At 47.7% G+C, this 15474-nt stretch overlaps 1 protein-coding gene across 1 annotated transcript in view; it reads right to left on the bottom strand.

Annotated features, from left to right (window-relative positions):
* Nucleotides 1-15474, bottom strand: part of KDM7A (lysine demethylase 7A) — a 320476-nt gene that overhangs the window by 187834 nt on the left and 117168 nt on the right. Inside the window, 1 exon segment of the mRNA XM_029597359.1 lies at nt 10789-10949. Coding sequence (XP_029453219.1) covers nt 10789-10949 — 161 coding nt within the window.

Here is a 15474-nt window from a genome sequence, read left to right as displayed (position 1 = left end):
CGCTTACATTTCAGTAATTTTTCCATCTCCAAACAGCTTTGCAACCTGGGCAACTGCCCCTTCTCCACCCCTAACAGTAGTCCTGGAACAAACATACACCTAAAGCTCCACAAGTGTCTTAAGCAGCTTATTAAGTGTATAGTAAGTTCTGCCTAAATCATGCTAGCTTTACTAAGATGCAACAAACCAGCTCATTTTCTGACTTTTATGTAATAATGTTCAGTTTGTCACTATTTTGTGATCAAGATACACATTTAATCCTTTAAAATTTCCCTTTATTATTTTTATATGTAACATAGAAACATAGTAAATGCAGAAAAGGGACCAAATGGTCCATCCAGTCTTCCCAGCAAGCTTCTTATGGCAGTATCTGCCATACTGTGCAACCTAGCCCCATATTTCTCTTAAGGGTAGCAAAGCAGAGTTGCTTACCTGTAATAAGGGTTCTCCTAGGAGAGCAGGATGTCAACCCTCACACACAAGGGTGAATCCCTACCCACAGGCTGCCACCCAACATAAAAGGGGACCAACAAAACACCAAAATAGGTGTCAATGGGCACAACAACAATTACTTTTGTTGGTAAATGGTGGGAGGGGGAAGCAGCCTGAACACAAAAAACAGACTCTAGGCAGGAGAATTGGGTTCTACACATCAAGTTCTGAAGGACAGACTGGCCAAACCTGCTGTCCCATCAGCCATCCCTATCCAAACAATAATGCGATGTGAACGTGTAGAGAGAACTCCATGTCACAGCTCTGCAGATCTCCTCCATGGGAACTGCTCACAAGTGAGCCACCGATGCTGCCACAGCTCTGACAGTGGAAGCCTTGACATGGCCCCCCAAGATAAAGTCCTGCCTGGATATAACAGGAAATGCAGTCTGCTAGCCAATTGGAGAGAGTCTGTTTGGCAACTGTGATGCCCAACTTATTCCTATCAAAAACAAACAAAATGTTGGGTAGGCTATCTATGAGAGTCTGTGGCTCTTTTGCATTCCAAACTGTGCTTGTTTGCCTTGGTGCAAATGGGATCTGGGAAAGAATGTTGGCAGGACAATGGACTGGTTAAGATGAATATCCAACACCACCTTAGGCAGGAACTTAGAATGCATATGCAAGACCACCCTATCATGGAAAAACCATGTAACTTGGATAGTTACTAAGGCCTGGAGCTCGCTGAACCTGCATACCGAAGTGACCGCCTCCAAAGATATATTACCTTCCAGGTCAGGTATTTCAGGTCAAAAGAGTGCAGCGGCTCAAAGGGAGCTTTCATCAGCTAAGTTAATACCACTGAGGTCCTAAGATAGGTTTACATATAATGGAGGCAGTGCATGCAAATCTCTCTCCTGCATATTCATCATAGATATCCTGAAAACCTAGACTGTTTGTGGCCCTCAAGGACTGGTGTTCGCCATCACTGGTGTAGAAGGTAATCAAGCAGTCTTTATTGGGAGCAGGAAAACAGATCCAGGGCCTTCTGTTCACACGACATGGAAAGCCTCCTCCACTTCAGTCCAAAGGATTTTCTAGTGGAAGGCTTTCTGGAAGCCAGCAGGACCCAAGACACATCTTCCAAGAGATCTAGCGGTTACAATATTAGTCTCAGCATCCAGGCTGTGAGTGACAGGGCCTCAGGTTGGGACATCACAACCTGACTCGATCCTGTGTGATGAGATCTGGGGAAGTCCCCAGTCTGATTTTGAATGGAAATTTCCTGGAACAATGAAAACCGGACCAGTCTTGTCCAATGAGGTGCTATGAGAATCAGTCCCTTTGTTCTCACGAAGCTTCAAGAGTCTTCACTACCAGTGAAGCTGGAAAATATGCATACAGGAGACCCTCGCCCCAATGCCGGGCGAGGGCATCTGAGGCTGGTTTGCCGTGTATCCTGTAGTTGAGGAACCTTCCTGGGTCCAAGGCATTGTGAAAAGATCCACATCCAAGCTTCCCCGGAGGCAGAAGACCCAATTTGCAACCCCTTAGTCCAGGGACCATTCATGGTGTCTGAAGGCACGACTCTGTCCACTATCACGTTCTCCATTCTGGCCAGGTACATAACCCCGAGCACCATCCCATGGGATAGGGCCCATGACCAGATCTAGACTGCTTCCTGAAACAGGAAGAACCTCCCTGTTTGTTGACATACCACATTGATACCTGGTTGTCTGTTTCAATCAGGTTAATTTTGTTGGACCGCTGATCTCTCTAAGCCCATAGCGTGTACGTGATCACCCAGAGCTCCAGGAAATTGATTTGATAAAGATGTTCCTGGACAGACTATAGACCCTGAGTGCTCAGCCCATGTACATGAGTCCTCCAACCCAGGGTGGATGCATCCATGGTGAGGACAATTTGGGTAGGAGGACTTTGAAAGAAGATACTCTGTTCCAGATTTGAAATCACTTGCCACCAAGACAAAGAGTCCTAGACAAATGAGGTGACTCAGATGCGGTCCTGGAGGTTCTGCTTGGCCTGACATCACTGCAACCTCAGGGTCCATTGGGCCACTCATGTGTAAACATGCCAAGGGAATCACCTATCACAGCCAGATGGTCCAACAGCCTCAACATGTGCCAAGCTGACATCTACTGACTCATTTGAATCCCTGCCGCAATGGTCATCAGGTTGATGGCCCTTTGTTGAGGCAGGAAGGCCTTGGTCTGAGCCGTGTCTAGTAGGGCTCCATCAAAGTCCAATTGAGTTAACAGGCTGCGATGGGACTTGCAGTAGTTGATGATGAATCCTAGTATCTTCAACACACATAGTCGAGCGCATGGACTTGGCCCCTGCCCGAAAGGAACGCTTGAACAACCAATCGTCCAGAAATGGAAAACCATGAACTCCCCGTGTGCGAAGGTATGCCATCACCATGGCCAGGCATTTCATAAAAAACACATGGGACTGATGCGAGCCCAAACTGCAGCATGCAATACTGGAAGTGCTGTTTTCTACCACAAATCGGAGATACTTCTGGTGACTTGGGAAGATCTTCGTATGGGTGCATGCGTCATTCAGGAAGATTAGCCAGGCCCCCTTTTGCAAGAAAGGGAGCAGGGTCCCTAGGGAAAACATCTTGAACTTTTCTTTTTTGATGAATTTGTTCAAGGTCCTTAGGTCTAGGATGGAGTCCCCTTGTTTTCTTTGGTATCAGGAAGTACTGAGTAAAATCCCCACTCATTACCCTGGTGGAACAGGTTCAACCATTCTGGCTGTTAACAGGGAGGAGAGCTCTGCTACTAGTACCTCCTCCTGATGAACTACTGGGCCCCATAAAGTGTTTAAAGGGGAGCAATCTGGCAGGGCTTCCAATAAGTTCAACTGGTACCATCGGTAGATGGATAAAATCTACTCGGCAGAGGTTACACTGGGCTACTGGTTCACAAAGACCTGTAGCCTTCCCTCAACCAGCAGATTCACTGTCCCATTTGTGGGTGAATAGGCTCTGTTCCCCATGATTCAGACAAAACCCCATCCCTGGAGGTCACTGAGGTGGAAGCTGGGGCTTTAGAATTCTGTTGCCTGGGGCAGCCATGAGAGCCCCAATGAGACTGACATGACAGAGGTGGCGGAGGGTATATCATTTTTGTGCAGAAGGATTCCTCGGCCCAGACCTCTATAATCTCCTGGATAAGGACTGACAGATCTGGAGTGCTGACAGAGAGCTGCTGAAGAGTCACATAGTCATTCCAGATTTGGGCCATCGCATCTTTGACCTTATCTCTGAAGAGATTCTCTCTAGTGCAAGGTATTTCAGTGAGTCGCTTGCACCTCTGGTCTGAGATCAGAGGCTTGCAGCTATGAACGACTGCAGGAGCCGATTCCTACTGCAGAGACCCTCTATGCTGTTTAAAATCATTGTAAGTTGTGTGGACATTGTGTTTTCCACACTCCAGGCCCCTATGCACCAGGGACAGGAATGTGCCTTCAGGCAGTTGCTTGGCAACATCCTATACCTGCTTCCAGATGTCCCATGTACATTGGCTCATATAAAGCTGGTAGGTAGCTAGCTACGCTGGCAATAAGCATAGCCCCCTCTAACACCTTTCTCCCAAGAATTTCCATCACTAATTCTTCCACAGGGGCACAGAGGAATGGGTCCGAGAATGTATGACCTTGAGAGCAGATTTGACTACCACTGATTGGTGGGGCAGCTGATGCTTGTTGAATCTGAGAGCCTTCTGGATGAGATAAAACTCATCCACTTCCTGTTCATGGGAGGCACTATGAGGGGGTATTCCCATATCCTCTACAAGGATCTCATGCACTGGAATTGCCACAATCTCTTTGAGAGGCTCCATGAACTGAAGGATATTGGTCATTTTGTGCCTGGTATCCTCTTCACTCATTAACTGAAAGGGGGCAGCTTTCGCCATCAACTGGACAAACCCCCACAAAAGAGTGGTCTTCTGGCGGGGATTTTCTTTGCTCTTTTGGAGGAGATGTATCTGAGGAGAGACCATTAGAAACATTGTCAGAGATCACAGACGAGTTCTCTCTCTAGGGGGTCATATGTGCTCTCATCCCCATTGTCACTAACTAATGGAACACGGTGCAGGCACCAATTGACCTGGAAGTGGGGCCACAGGTCCCGGTGCCTTTGCCAGTCTAGGGAGATCTCAGAGGACCTGGCAATGATGACAGAATCGGCAGGAAGAGGCAGCAGTGCTCCGCAAGGAACTGACGCCAGATGGGAAAAGTCAATGAGTGCATTCCAGCAGTGGCTTGAGGAACAATGTCTGTGCTGTTGGTGCCACGATGCAGAGGGTGCACATCGCCTCCTCAATGGCCAGCTGCACACCTCTCTCTTTCTCCTTGAACATCGGCGATGCCAATACAGGCTGGGACAGAAGAGGTAATTAGATCCTCTTTGGAACCCTTGGCTGGCATTAGAACGGATGGAGTTCATGGTGCACCCCCAGCATCAATGGAGAACTGGCTCTCCTCGCTGTGTGGTCACTTCAGGGGCCATCACAGCAGAAGCTGGTGCATTCTTGTGTTCAGCCCAGTATATCAATGGAGATCTATGCCAATGCCTCTTCAGTTTCCCTCGATGCTCAGTACAGTCCTTCTCCAGTGTCGAAGCAGATGACTGGGAACCATACATCCTTGACCTGGAGGAACCCAATGATGGCTGGTCTCCTCAAAGGAACAAACAGCCCAGGCATTGTTGATAGCTCAGTGTCCACTGGTGCAGCTCTGAGAACCCTTGATGCTGATGAATCTCTTCTCCAGCCCGAAAAGGCACACCATCTTGTTGAGCTGGATGTTATGTCCCTTTGGAGTCATCATGGTGCACTTGCTGCAACCCTGGATGTCATGCAATGCCCCAAGGCAGAGGATACCTCTATTATGGGGGTCTGTGATAGACAAGTGTCCTCATGTACAGGAGGCACTGCTTAAAACCCCAAGTGGACATGTCACGAAATAAAAGGGATGCATGATCAAAATCGATGGCCGGTGGAAAATCAAACACACTACCGCCCTGGGGTATCAACCACAAAAAGAAGCTTACCAATAAATAAAAAATCTACCTAGAACGCTAACAGGAGAACCGGGGGACCCTGAATTGATGACGCAAAGCAAAAGTTGTGAAAAAGAAGTTTATCAAAACTAAGCCAAAAAGTTAGAAAAAGGAGTCTCTCACCAGACTGTGAGACAACAGGATCTGCGGAAGGGAAACTGAATGGGGCCCCGCGTGGACACACGGTATAATGCATACTGAGCATGTTCAATGAGGCTCAAAGTTCTAGAAACTTTGACATAATTTTTCCATACTAGGCTCCATCTGATATCACCCATGTGTGAGGACTGCCGCTCCATGCAGTTAACAACCAAGAGTTATAACCCATAAAAAAAATTTACTGATAGCAACATTTTTACTGGGTGATAAGCCTTCTTGAAAATTCAGATAGTGCTGATATGTTTTGCTTATGGACTTGGCCTTAGCAGTCCTTGCTTTTTCACTTATGTATCAGTACCCCAGACCATAAAAGTCAGGGCCCGTGTTGGTTGTCTGAATCCAATTCTTCTTCCACCCACCCAACACCGCCAAAGTGGAGAGTGGTGATGTAGTTGCATCAAAAGCATCAAAGCTTATTGGTTAAGGGTAGTAATCCCTTGCTTTCTGTTAAGGGTAGTAATCTCTGCTCTGGGCAGGTTACCCCCATGCTTATTAGTTCCCCAAACCGTAGAAGTTGAGTCCCTCAATGGTTGTTGTCTGAATCCAATTCCTCTTTTCCCTCTGCCACTGAAGTGGAAAGCAATGCTGCTGTTGCATTAAAATTATCAAGACTTATTGGTTATTGGTAGTAACCTCCACACCAGCAAGTTACCCCATGCCCTCTTTCCTTCATTTCTATCCTCTAGCCTTTATGGAGCCAGTGTTTATCCCATGCCACTTTGAATGAACATCCATTACACAGATTTTATTTCAACAATTATTAACAAAACTTCCAGGAAACAAAATAATGCAAATCCTCTTGACAATTTATGTAATGTCCTGCAAGTTTCTATTTCAAACTTCTAAGCACTATGTTAGAATTGAAATACAGCGAGGGGACCCATCTGATTAATTAGCTGTGATCAATGTCAGAAAGGCCCTAGCTAAAAATGGTTTTCACAACAATCAGCATCAGTAAATGTGGAGTTTGCCAATTGCAATGTTTGACTCATATTTGTTTCAATTTATGCCTATATCTTGTTTGTACTAATTTACATATATTTGTATTGATAGTGAGCCTGCCCCACCACTAAGCAGTGTTTTCTGTGGCTATGGAAAATGGCTATGGGGTGTAAGCTTCCTTGAGATCGAGGGAGCAGAGCCAGTCTTCTCTTTTGAGGAGGGTAATCGGCATTTTGAACTTTGAGAGAAACTTGTTCAAATGCCCTGAAGTCTAGGATGGGGTGTAAACTGCCATTCCTTTATGGAATTAGGAAATACCTTGAATAGAACCCTTGGCCCTGCTGGGGGAGAGGGACTGGCCCTACCGCGCCTGCTGCGAGAAGGGCGGTGAGTTCCATTTGACGTATGACCTGCTGAGTGGAGAAACCCCATGATGGACATGGGGGAGAGGGTTCCTGGGAGCTGTCTGAAGTTGAGACGGTACCCCTGATGGATTATGGTAAGGACCCATCTGTCCGAAGTGACATCCTCCCAGTGATGGGCGAAGTCAACAAGCCTGCCTCCCACTGGTGGGTCCGGCATCAGGGGTGTGCTTGAGTGACTCATGTTCTCTCATCGCCAGTCAAAAGCCCGTAGCAGGGGCTTGTTGGGGCACCGGCTGGGGCCTGGGCACTCATTGCTGGCGCGGGCAGCCCCTGGAGCTAGTGTGTGGCATGCAAGCTTGGGAGGCAGGAGGATAAATCGTCCTCTGCCTGTAGAAGGACTTCCGGGATCCTAGCCTGGAAGATTTCCTAGCCGAAGAAGAGGCATCGGAAGCACTAGCAGAAAGCTGTTGAAGGGTGTCAAGGTGGTCCTTCAATTGCGCTACTGCATCCAAGACCTTATCCCCAAAGAGGATTTCACCTGTGCAGGGGAGGTTAGCCAGTTTTTCCTGTACCTCTGGGCAGAGATCAGAAACCCTGAGCCAGGCCATCCTACAGGCGCCGATGCCCACTGCAGCTACACACGCTGCAGTTTCAAAAACATCATAGGTGGATCACACCTCATGCTTGCCAGCCTCAAAGTCCTGCAGGACAACAGCGGAGAGCGCTTCCTGCTGCTTCGGTAGGGTCTCTGCAAGATCCTGGACATGCTTCCATAGGTTCCGGTTGTACTCAGTCATGTACAACTGATAGGTAGCAATCTGGGGGATAAGCATAGTGCCCTGGAAGACCTTGCGACCGAAGGCATCGAGCTCCCTATGTTCTTGCCCTGAAGGAGGAGAAGCATGCGTACGGGAGCACCTGACTTTGAGGGTGAACTCAAAAACCACTGACTGGTGGGGGAGGTGCTACTTCTCGAACATCACAGCTTGCTGCACCAGATAGGTGGCATCCGTCTTCCTACTGACAGGGGAGATAGAGATCGAGTGCTCCCACAACCAAAGGAGGAGGTCTTTAAAGATGCCATGGATGGGAACCGCTACAAACTCCTTAGGGGCGTCAAACTGGAGTACTTCCAGCATAGTGTCGCACACCCGCCTCCGTAAGCAGCTGGAAGTGGACAGCCTAGGCCATGGCCCTGACAAACCCCGTGAAGGAAACATCTTCGGGGGAGACAGACTCCTTTCCTCAGGCGGGGAAGGCTCTGAGAGGGGTCGTTTAAGTAGTCAGAAGATGACTCTGTGGAATCATCCCCTCCATGGGTCGAAGGCCCTTCCTCCTCACTAGGGCCAGCGCGACACAGGCAAGGCCTGTAGGAGATATCAGCTCTGGGCTCCATTGGCTTCGCAGGTCTTCAGGACACCGCGGGAATCAATGGATCCCCTGGCATAGAGGGGGCCGGGGGAGGCTGGAAGGACCCAGTAAAGGCTCGGGGAACAGAGGCTTCAGGAATGCGGCACCAGCCCCGTATTCCTTATCGGAGGACCAGAGGATCAGGATCGCTCTGGTAGGGGCCGTTGGGGGATCAAAGGCCCTAGGGCACCAACTGCTCTGGTAGGGTATCTAAAAGGACATCCAGATGCTCAAGCAGGGGTGCTAGGATAGATGGCTGAGGCTCAGACACCGGTATGGAGGCCAGTGACATGGGTTGCTCGACGCTCTGAAGAGCTCTAATCACCGCAGTCTGAAGCCTGTGGTCCAGCTTCCCCTGAAAGTCTATCGAGGTCCGGACTGAAGAAGGGATGAGGCATCACCGGCTCTTCCTCTGGTCTCTAAGGTGGCATGGTGCCAGACATTGATATCTGTGGGAAATGCCTGGGACATCGGAGGATGGGGTCTCCGCTGGCTGGGATAGCTGCGGTGGCGTTTGGCCACTGCTAGTACCACGCCGGAACCTGAACCATGCGCCAACAGCGACTGGTGTCTATGCTTGCGGGATCTCCCACTGTGCTCAGCCCGGTCTTTCCTTGGTGCAGAGGCGGCGGAGGATCCAGATGTTCAGGGCATCTGTGAAATCATGGAGGACTGGTCCCCTTTTGAAGGAGTAGCGAGAGGGAGCGTATCAAGGGGCTCCCCGTGACCTCTCTGTCGATGACTCCGATACAGGTGTGGATGAAGCAGACTTGGAAGAACTGAAAAGTTTCTCCATTTTATCAAGACGTGCATGACAACCTTTGGGGTCATCTGATCACACAGGTGACACCCCATGTAGTACGAGGCCCTCAGGCAGAGGATACAAACATCATGCGGATTTGTGATGAACATGGTCCGCGGGCACGGGGGCCACTGACTAAAATCGGTTGATGCCATAAAAGTTACGCAGCACGCAGTTGGTGACTGGTGATCACAGCAACTTCAGCCTCCCATGCCAAGGAGGCACAGATTGTGAATGGGGACCAGACGATGGAAACGGGAAAAACGACACTTTTTTTTTGCTGAAAAAAGAGTGCAGGCAGCTGCACCGTGGAAGAGACTGAAGGAGAACCTCGCATGGACGCACAGATAGCGGCATGCTGGGCATGCTCAGTGTGCTGGTCAAAGCTTCTAGAAACTTTGACAAAAGTTTTCCGTGCTGGGCTCCATCAGATTATGTCACCCACATGTGAGGACTACCAGCCTGCTTGTCCTAGGAGAACAGCACTTGAACTCACTGGACATGTCAATCTACTTTCAAACACTACTATTCTGCCCCATTCTTTTCAATTTTGGTTACTTCACTGTATTCACCTAAACTGTACGTATCTTGAGAGGTTTCAAACGTCTTCTTAATCTGACTATTACTATGAAAGAGGGTATGAAAATAGTTGCTTATTAAATTTACCTGTTCTTGACACTCAGCAGTCAATTCTCTGCTCCTGATATGCTAATTTTTTACTGTAGAATTTACGGATGTTACAAAGAGGGTCATTGGAGCAGCAACATTTAACTTCTCATAATTTTGTACTTGACCTTGATTATTAAGAACGTTTGTCTAATGCCTTGACCAATCCAGAACAAGGAGATTTTTTTTTTTATGTATGTTCCATGATCAACACAGATAGCTTTTTGAATATTACACTTGGCAAGGTATTTATTCTCTAACATTTCAGGAGCTTTCTAAATCTTTACAAACTACATTCCTGGAAACAATCATATTATTTTAACACCTACCAATGAATGCCATAACCTATTGAAAAATTTGTATTTTTACCTCATCAATGGTACATGGCATCTGTTTCCAAGATGAAAATTTCCAGATATTACATAACAAAAACAGTTAAATAATCCTGTGGTGAAGACAACCAATCCCCTACACATAACACAAATTCTTTTGTACAACTCCAGTTAATGGAAATGATACATTTGGAAGTAGCTCAAGGCAGTTCAGGTGCACCACAGATTTCCTTCATTGAGACAGATGGGCATGGGTTTGCTCTGGCTCAGTTCATTTTTGGCTCTTTGGGTTAGTCTTACTTCTAAACGTTTTGGTTTAACCTGCTCTGGTCACTAATCATTGCTCATCTTGCTTCTAACCCTCTGGTAGGTGAGGTATTTGCCTTCACTTATGAAGAGGAATATGTGCAAGGTGTCCTATGAGTAGGATTGAAAACTGATCAATACAAAATTCCAATTCATGACTAAATCTGTGATGTCCGATAATTTCTAACAGATCTCTATGTTATTATCGTTACAATTTGTTGAAACGATCATTCCCCCCCCCCCCCATCAGCAGTAGGTCAAATTCCATATTGCAGTACATACCTACGTAGCGCTCAACGTCCATGACAGAAAAAGTGGGTGGCGGCAGTCTGAGCCCCAAGTCATCTAACCTGGGAACCATAATGGGGACATCAAAGCCATGTTTCTCCAGATATCTCTGCGTTAACTGGCTGCCATGCATTTTCAGGATGACCTCATCAGCACTGAAAAGGCAAACATTTGAAGAATGAAATTAAAGCTCACAGCAGGAACACATGCATGCATGCACAAAATCAGTAAAGAATTTAATTCAAAGAGTCAAAGATTTACCGTTAATCCCTTCTGGGAGTTATTGAAAGGGTCAGCTAAGGATCTTAAGTTTGGTGGTGCTATTCTCAAAAGAGTGTACATACAGGTGTGAAAGAGGCAAGTGGGCTGAATAAAAAAAAACCCAAACATTCTAACTGAATGGTAAATCCGATAAAAATATTAGACACAATTTTTTATTCCATCATAGACAGAAAATTGTACTAAAAATGTAATAATGAAAAAGAAAAAAAAGGTGAGTAGAAAATATTTAAATAGTTATGGCGACTGCCACAGATCAGTGGAAACCTCCCCCCCCCCCAAAAAAAAAAAAACCCCCACACAACTAAAAATAAAAACTAGCCACATCAACTGGAATACAAAAAATTATTTAGGACTAGCAGTTCCTCCTCTCTCTTTTTCCTTACAGCTCAATAAGGAAGATATACAGATGCCATAACATCATAAGAACATGCCATGCTGGGTCAGACCAAGGGTCCATCAAGCCCAGCATCCTGCTTCCAACAGTGGCCAATCCAGGCCATAAGAACCTGGCAAGCACCCAAACACTAAGAAGATCCCATGCTACTGATGCAATTAATAGCAGTGGCTATTCCCTAAGTAAACTTGATTAATAGCCGTTAATGGACTTCTCCTCCAAGAACTTATCCAAACCTTTTTTGAACCCAGCAACACTAACTGCACTAACCACATCCTCGGGCAACAAATTCCAGAGCTTAATTGTGCGTTGAGTGAAAAAGAATTTTCTCCGATTAGTCTTAAATGTGCCCCATGCTAACTTCATGGAGTGCCCCCTAGTCTATTATCCGAAAGAGTAAAAAACCGATTCACATCTACCCATTCAAGACCTCTCATGATTTTAAAGACCTCTATCATATCCCCCCTCAGCCGTCTCTTCTCCAAGCTGAACAGCCCTAACCTCTTCAGCCTTTCCTCATAGGGGAGCTGTTCCATCCCCTTTATCATTTTGGTCACCCTTCTCTGTACCTTCTCCATCGCAATTATATCTTTTTTGAGAATTGTACATGGTACTCAAGGTGCAGTCTCACCATGGAGCGAGAGAGAGGCATTATGATATTTTCTGATTTATTCACCATTCCCTTCCTAATAATTCCTAACATTCAGATCGATACTCTAAGGCCGCGGTAGAAACAGTGCGGCAGTGTCAGGCGCATCCTCGTTCCCCACACGCACAGTTCTCTTCACTTACCGCTCGATACTCTCTTCAAATTGCATGCAAATGCATGTCGCGGCTGCGAAGCGTTAGGCAAGAGTTAGGCCCGCGCAACCCATTTTACTGTATAGAGCGCTATACAGTATCCTGGGTTCGCGGGCCTAACGCTTCACGGCCGCGCTGGTATCTGTCATTTCAAATGTCATTTCAAATGACATTTAAAATGACAGGTACCAGGAAGTGGACAGTTATGTTCTCCGATGCTCGGCAAACTTTCCCCCAGCCCCCGCTCACCTGCCCTGGCCGCGTCCGGTCTCCGGTGCAGCCCCAGTCCTGTCCCCTCCTCCCGAAGCAAAAAAAAACAAACCGAAAAAGTAGCAAGAGAGCGAGGGGAGAGACGGGCAATCCTAGGCTCGGGCCTGCTACGGTAGTCCCTTCTCCTCTTCTCCCGATTTCGGCGCTCAAGGCGGCCGGGTGGGCATGCATTCATCCAGGCAGAGGGAGCTGGAGGCCGCTTTCGCCGCCGCTCCCTCTGCCTGGATGAATGCACAGCCCCCGCCGGCAGTGAATGAATGCCCGTGCGATTTCGGCACTCAAGGCAGCCGGGTGGGGCGTGCATTCATCCAGGCAGAGGGAGCCGGAGGCTGCTTTTGCCGCCGGCTCCCTCTGCCTGGATGAATGCACAGCCCCCCGCCGGCAGTGAATGAATGCCCGTGCGATTTCGGCGCTCAAGGCAGCCGGGTGGGCGTGCATTCATCCAGGCAGAGGGAGCCGGAGGCTGCTTTTGCCGCCGGCTCCCTCTGCCTGGATGAATGCACGGCCCCCGCCGGCAGTGAATGAAATGTACGGGGAATGAGGGAGGGAAGAGAGGAGGCACTGGGGCTATGTTGAAAAAGGCTTATATCCCCAAAAATCTAAGTACCTCAAAATTACATAAAAATAATTTCCAAAATTATTTTTCTTAAATCACTTATCTTAAAAATAAGCGGACTTAAGGTAATGGCAGATGTCTGAGCACACGTATGGTGGTGAGTTTCGGGGGACCCCCATATTTAAACTGATACACGGACATGATAATGGTGAACTGGATGTAGATTTATTATTGCCAAAGCACATTGTCTCGAATGGACGCTCGTGATTAGAAAGAGAGTTAGGAGTGTGTTAGAACAACACGAGAAAAGGGACATCTGCCTGATTCTAAGATGGTGGAATCGCCACAGCCTGCAATGGATGCATGAAGTAATACTCACTATTTCAAAGAGTCTTGGTGGCTCTAGAAGACCAGCTATCCAAATTACAATCCACAACTGATGAAATCAAGGAGGTGGGCGCGTGTTCGATCCAGGCCGCGGCCGGGTGGGCGTGCATTCATCCAGGCAGAGGGAGCCGGCGGCGAAAGCGGCCTCCGGCTCCCTCTGCCTGGATGAATGCACGCCCACCCGGCCGCCTTGAGCGCCGAAATCGCACGGGCATTCATTCACTGCCGGCGGGGGCCGTGCATTCATCCAGGCAGAGGGAGCCAGCGGCGAAAGCGGCCTCCGGCTCCCTCTGCCTGGATGAATGCACGCCCACCCGGCCGCCTTGAGCGCCGAAATCGCACGGGCATTCATTCACTGCCGGCGGGGGCCGTGCATTCATCCAGGCAGAGGGAGCTGGCGGCGAAAGCGGCCTCCGGAGGCCGCTTTCGCCGCCGGCTCCCTCTGACTGGATGAATGCACGCCCACCCGGCCGCGGCCTGGATCGAACACGCGCCCACCTGCCCGCCGGCTCCCACCACCGCCGCCTGGATGAACGGGCGCCCATCCGCCCGCCGGCTCTCGCCGCCGCCTCGATGACCGCACGCCTGGGGGATTCGGAAAGTGACAGGAAAGTGACAGGTATTTATACATATATATATAAACAACTTACGCTGCAATGTTAATATGGAGGTCGTCCTTGGTTTTTTACACTTTACTCCCTTTGGTTTTACCCCCATTTTTTACACTTTATTCCCGTTTTAATTTTCGAACACCACAGTAACACCAAGTAGAGGGTAGGCGGTAAACTAACAGGTTAAGGACGCGGCAAAATAGCGGGTTACAAAGGAGATAATCTGAGAGTGCGTCACAGTATAGGAGGGAATAGCTAATTCCTTCATTATACAGCTAATTCGTTCATTTACATATCATATACATGCTGCGTGCGGAAAGGGTTATGCATCTGTTTTAAGAAGCGCTAAGGACGCGTGAAACTGGAGACTATCGCTGGATCGCCTTACGCGTCCGAATTGTGCGCTCCCAGCACATTACAGATGGGAAATCTTCAACCGCACGTTACAGTATCGACCTGTAAGTTTGCTTTTTTTGACTGCCGCAGCACACTGAGGGACGATTTCAATGTGTTATCCACTATGATGCCTAGATCTTTTTCCTGGGTGGTAGCTCCTAATACGGAACCTAACTTCGTGTAACTACAGCAAGGGTTATTTTTCCCTATATGCAGCACCTTGCACTTGTCCACATTAAATTTCATCTGCTATTTGGATGCCCAATCTTCTAGTATTGCAAGGTCCTCCTGAACTTTATCACAATCCGCTTGTAATTTAACTACTCTGAATGAGTTTGTATCTGCAAATTTGATTACCTCACGTGTTGTATTCATTTCCAGATCATTTATAAATATTAGAGATGTGAATCGGAACTGAAATCGGATCCGATTCTGGTTCCGATTCACATCTATAGAGATGTGAATCGGAACTGAAATCGGAACCGATTCTGGTTCAGATTCACATCTCTAATAAATATATTGAAAAGCATTGGTCTAAGTACAGATCCCTGAGGCACTCCACTGTTTACCCTTTTTCACTGAGAAAATTGACCATTTAATCATACTGTTTCCTGTCTTTTAACCGGTTTGTAATCCACCTCCTATCCTATGGCATTTTATTTTTCTTAAAAGCCTCTCATGAGGGACTTTGTAAAAACGCCATTTGAAAATCCAAATACACTACATCTACCGGTTCACCTTTATCCATGTTTATTAACCCCTTCAAAAAAAGTGAAGCAGATTTGTGAGGCAAGACTTCCCTTGGGTAAATCCATGTTGACTGTGTCCCATTAAACCATGTCTTTCTATATGCTCTACGATTTTGATCTTTAGAATAGTTTCCACTATTTTTCCTGTCATTGAAGTCAGGCTAACCGGTCTGTGTTTCCTGGATCGCCCCTGGAGCAGGTTTTAAATATTGGGGTTACATTGGCCACCCTCCA

The sequence above is a fragment of the Rhinatrema bivittatum genome, chromosome 4 (genome assembly GCF_901001135.1).
Source record: "Rhinatrema bivittatum chromosome 4, aRhiBiv1.1, whole genome shotgun sequence".
NCBI lineage: Eukaryota > Metazoa > Chordata > Amphibia > Gymnophiona > Rhinatrematidae > Rhinatrema > Rhinatrema bivittatum.
This window is presented reverse-complemented; position numbering and strand designations above follow the sequence as displayed.